The sequence below is a fragment of the Euprymna scolopes genome, chromosome 12 (genome assembly GCF_053919585.1).
Source record: "Euprymna scolopes isolate OS-2025 chromosome 12, ASM5391958v1, whole genome shotgun sequence".
NCBI lineage: Eukaryota > Metazoa > Mollusca > Cephalopoda > Sepiida > Sepiolidae > Euprymna > Euprymna scolopes.
In genome coordinates this window covers 144,046,701-144,051,816 of record NC_136493.1, presented here as the reverse complement: position 1 = coordinate 144,051,816, position 5,116 = coordinate 144,046,701, and the positions used below count along the sequence as shown (strand labels likewise).

The window sequence follows — 5,116 nt, the reverse complement described above, 5'->3', positions numbered from 1 at the left end:
CAGTCCACTACCTGTGAGTAGATGAAATGCTAGAGATCCCAACAGGAAGTTCCTCTAGTAAAGAGGGGTCTATAAAATGCCTCTTCAGGAATCTCTTGATGTAGTCTTTGAAACACTTCCTCTGCTTACCGGCACTGCATTGGCCTTGGAGTAATTGACTATAGAGGATTCTGTCCTGTAGTCTGTGGTTGGGTATTTAAATGATGTGCCCTAGCCACCTGAGTTGACACTGAATTATGATGGACTCCACACTGCAATTGCCTGCCCTCCTCAACACATCTGTGCATTGCACTCTGTCCTTCCATGTGATACCAAAGATCTTCTGGAGACATCTTATTTAGAAGGTCTCCAAATTTCTCATATGGCAGCTATAGGTCATCAAAGACTTGCATATTGCTTTGTACACAAGCATTTTAGTGTAGAGTCTGAGGTTGTTGTTCTGAAAAATCCTTCTCCTAAGTCAACCAAAGGATGCTGATGCTTGCTTGAAGTAATTCTGGATCTTGTCATCCAATAAGCAGGTATTAGACATTATGCCCCCTCCCCCGATGTGTGAATGTGGGCACCATAAGCAGGTGTTGCTCTGCTGCTGTGAGAGTTATTGGGTTTGGTAGGAGGTCAGTACTATACTGATAGTCAGCACACAGAGCCATCCTGAGCAACCCACAATCTCAACTCCATAAAAAGCTATGGCAAGCCCTTCATTCTGAGGTCCAAACAACTCTCATAACACTGCAAGGTCAGTGGGGATTTTCAAAAGCCAAAGAGATCTAGACTTATGCTAAGAGATGCGATATGCACAGTTTCTATGATGCAGTGAAAACCATCTACAGCCCCAGAAACTGCTCACTGGCACCTGTTAGATCTGCTGATGGAGCATCTCTAATCAAGGATCAGACTTTGATAGTGAAGTGATGAACTGAGCATTGTAACACTCTACTCAACCAACCCACCTCAGTGAACCAAACTGTCCTTGCTGAGCTTCCTGAACACATCACCATACTAGATCTTGATCTTTCCCCAACCTTTGAGGAAATGCTGTATGCTATCAAAACACTGCATTACTACATTTTAGAGGTGTGGAGATGGGGGTGTGTCCTGCAGCAGTTGAAGGATGCCAACATCGTGACCATCTATAAGAACAAAGGAGACAAATCCATCTACTCCAATAGTAAGGGTATCTCGCTGTTGGCCGTTGCTGGAAAGGTCCTTGCCAAAGTCATGCTCTGTAGACTCGGCTCCACAATATTGGAATGGGTCACATTATGGTTTTTGAGAGGGCAGGGAACAGTTGACGGAATTTTTGTGTCATGTCAGCTCCTGGAGAAATGTTGCAAGCAGCACAGGGATTTGTTCATTGCCTTTGTCGACCTCTCGAAAGCATTAGACACAGTTAACAGGTCCTGAAGAGATTTTGGTGCTTACACAAGTTTCTCAACATCCTTGCACAGTTCCATATGGGGATATTGTCTGAGTGGTTGTTGGAAGACAAAATTCAAAGTCCTTTGATGTGAAAACTGGGGTGAGGCAAGGCTGTGTGCTGGCTCCAGTTTTCTTCAACATTTTCCTTGTAGGTGTTACAACATTGCTCCACAGGGGGATGGAGAAGCAGGCTGGAGTTGCTATCAATTTTAGGTTTGATAGTAATCTATTTAACATCAGCTGACTTTGGAGACCATCATTGAGCTGCAATATGCCAAAAACTGTGTCCTAGTTGCCCATATACTGGAAGCTCTGCAAAACATTCTTTCGGCAGCTGTAACTGCATATGTAGGAATGGGACTAATGATCAACACCTAGAAAGAGGTATGTAAATATATTAAAAATAAATGTACGTTTCCGGCTCGCTTCAGCACGTATATAAAAAACATTTAATTTTCATGAGCAAAGGGAGTGGCTTAATGTTAATAATTAATAATATAAAAGAAAGGAAAGAATAATCATACATCCAAGTTTTGAGATAAAAAGAGACTTAATCTTAGTAACATCTTAATTGCTTAACTGGTTTTTCAATGACAGAAAAAACTTTGGAGATGATTTTCATTTTTTAATTTAAACTTGTTTTTCTCATTAGTTTCATTTTAATGGTTTCAAGTAGTGTATAGGCACTATATAGTGAAGCAATAGTGAGTGGATAAAACTTACTCATATCAAATAAGATTAGAAAAAAATTTTAATACAAAAATTAAACTTTGAATGAACATTCGTTTTAGGTACACATAAAACGATTTAACTGAATTTAACAAATTTAAAATCCAGCATCTATAATATAAACCTTACCTTGTCTGTTTAAATGTATGTATGTATGTATGTCTGCCTAAAACTTTCGACAGAGGCGACGGATTCTCACGAGGTCGGTATCATTTGAAGCTTGACTCTTCAGACGACAAATATTGACAAAGTGGCTAAAAACATTAATTTCTTCACCCTCAATTGGGCACTTTTCTATAAGGAGGGGTCGTTTTTTTCGTTAACATTTTCGAAAGCCATCCCCTCTTTTCGATTGACTAGCCTTAATTTAAAACTTTGCCACTTCCAGTTTGGCAATGGACGCAACAACAAAGATGTTCTTTTCCTCTTTCGTGGTACGGGTTCAAGCTTGCCTGCCTACTACTATTTTTTTGCTCAATATACACCTCCAAACACCCGGGCAACGCCAGGCACCCAGGCTACTCTATAATATAAATCTCACTTGTCTGTTTAAATATATGTATATATGTTTGTATGTCTTGCAAAAACTTTCAACAGAGGAGACAGATTTTCATGAGATCAGTATCAGTTTGAAGCTCGACCCTTCGGGCGACAAATATCGAAAAATTGGCCAAAAACATTAATTCCTTCACCTGGGCATTTTTCTACAGAGAGGGGTCACTTTTTTCGCTGATATTTTCGAAAGTCATCGCCTCTTTTCAATTGTCTAGCTTTAATTTAAACCTCCGTCACTTCCGGTTTAGCGATGGGCACAACAGTAACGCATTACATTTTTTTTTCACTTTCTTTTCCTCCTTCATCGTACAGATTCGAGCCTGCCTGCCTACTACCACTTTTTTTTTTGTGCTCAACACACACCTCCAAACACCCGGGCAACAAGCTAGTTTAAGAATAAGAAATTATTCAAAAGAAAATAGCAGCAAAGAATAAAGATTTTATATAAGTAAAAAGTAAATTAGAATTTATTTCAGAACAAAAAGTAACCTTTTAGATTATATTTTATCACATAAAGTGAAATGGATGAGATATTGCAATAGTTTCTATAGCACACATGTAACCTTTCTTTTATTTAATTTTATGGAAATATATAATAATTCTAAGCCAGTTAATATTCACTATTGTTTAATGTTTTGATACATTTTTATATTATGTGTATACTTCAAAAAGCTTGCCACATTTTTAAGAACAAAATTCTATCACTTATCACAGTCTTTGCTAGTCTTTCATCTGCCAGAAGCAAGATACCAGTATTTATATAGTTGGGTCTGGTAGCCAGGAAACATGTTCAAATGATGTTGTTATTATTATTATTATTATTATTTATTTTATTTTTTTTTAAGCATCATCGTTATTAATAATCTTCTTTCTGATACCTGCATTTCTTTGTCTATCTTGCAGAGTTATTTCAAGAATATATCTTACACTTTAACTTCCCCTCTTGCTCTGTCAGCATAGTTCAGGTTTCACTTTCGCATACAACAATGGAAATTATATTGTTAAGTCTTTTCAGGCATGTCGATATGTTCTTCCTGATCTATACATGTTTTTTTTTAGTCTTCCAAATGCAAAAGTTACCATTCTTATTCTTCTGTTAATGTCTGATGAGATCTCTGTAACTATTGACACAATGAACACAAACTCTTTTGAATGCAAAATTAAAGAAATTATAATTAATCTGTATCCTTACCCCACCTCCTTGATTTTAACTGAAAAATTAAAATGAGATTCTATGTTTCTTTCAGTAATCACATATCAACGGATTGAAGAGATATCTTCAAAAATGTTATTAAGTGCTATTGTTATTACAAGAGTGGATGAAGTAAATTCATGGAACATGCCATTATTAACCAGCAGAGTGTTACTGCTGTTAACCAAGAGAAGATTCTATTAGTTATGTGTATCTAGAGTGATGATGCATGGAAATGAAATTTGGCCAGTGAGGGTTGAGAACATGAAAATGATACAATGGATGTTTAATGTAAATTTTAAAGACAGGCTTAAATCTGATGACCTCAGAGGAAGATTAACTTTGGACAGTATAGAAAAGTATGTAGGACAGAAAACTTTGATGGTATGAACATATTTAAAGAATTGATGATTCTGCTTCTTTTTTTTAACATACTCTATATAATCAATGAGTTCCTGCCAGCATAGAACCTGATTTACATGTCTCAACTTGCATTGGCCTAAGGCCTACCGTGATTATATATTACAAGTTGTGACCCATGAAAATTCCCAAGATTGTCTTGAATTCTATAATTGTGATCACTCTTCATAAGGAACTGACAGAGCTAATAAGCCAAACTTTTAATGGAGCAATACTTGAGCGATATTTGGTATCAAAACTAAAAAAAAAAAGATTGAACTTTCCATTGATTATTAAACCAATCAATAATTAAATAATCTCACTAATCATCAAAGCTTATTAATTAATCAATGTGCCATATTTTCCTTCCTATTTATCTTGTCATTTGCCCTATTTATCAAAGCTGGCACAAGGACGTCTAATGTTAAATTTAAAGACATTGTTCCTCGCTTCTTTTTTTCTGAAAAGGAAGGAACATTTCATCTTTTTTTTTTTTTTTTTAGAGATTGTGTACATTGGGAAAAATTTCTAGTTGACAGTTGTTCAGAGACATCTATAGCTACCCTCTCAACACTCTTACAGAATTCATTAGTTCATTTGAGGAATTTTTTTAGTTCATTTATTTTTTGTTGTTGTTGTTGTTGTTGTTGTTGCGACTTAATATATATATATATTTTTTTTTGGAGGGGTGTATAATTTGGAAACTTTATTTTGAGGTTTCCACAGATTCGCCTAAGTGATGTGCAAGTTATTAATAATAGACAAGGATAAATTGGTTATTTTTGAGCTTCTTCTTTGCTTGAAACTCTGGTTGAAGGG

General features: G+C 36.0%; 1 protein-coding gene across 1 annotated transcript; it reads left to right on the top strand.

The window, feature by feature from the left end:
• The first annotated feature begins 1,035 nt into the window (after positions 1-1,035).
• On the top strand, positions 1,036-1,407 carry LOC145291114 (uncharacterized). Its single transcript, XM_080136629.1, has one exon. It carries the CDS (start codon positions 1,036-1,038, stop codon positions 1,405-1,407), a length of 372 nt encoding a protein of 123 aa, XP_079992755.1.
• The last annotated feature ends 3,709 nt before the right edge of the window (positions 1,408-5,116 follow it).

Bases quoted from the DNA above. Each gene is read 5' to 3' on its own strand.
- LOC145291114 (XM_080136629.1), top strand. From the start codon at position 1,036: ATGCTGTATGCTATCAAAACACTGCATTACTACATTTTAGAGGTGTGG.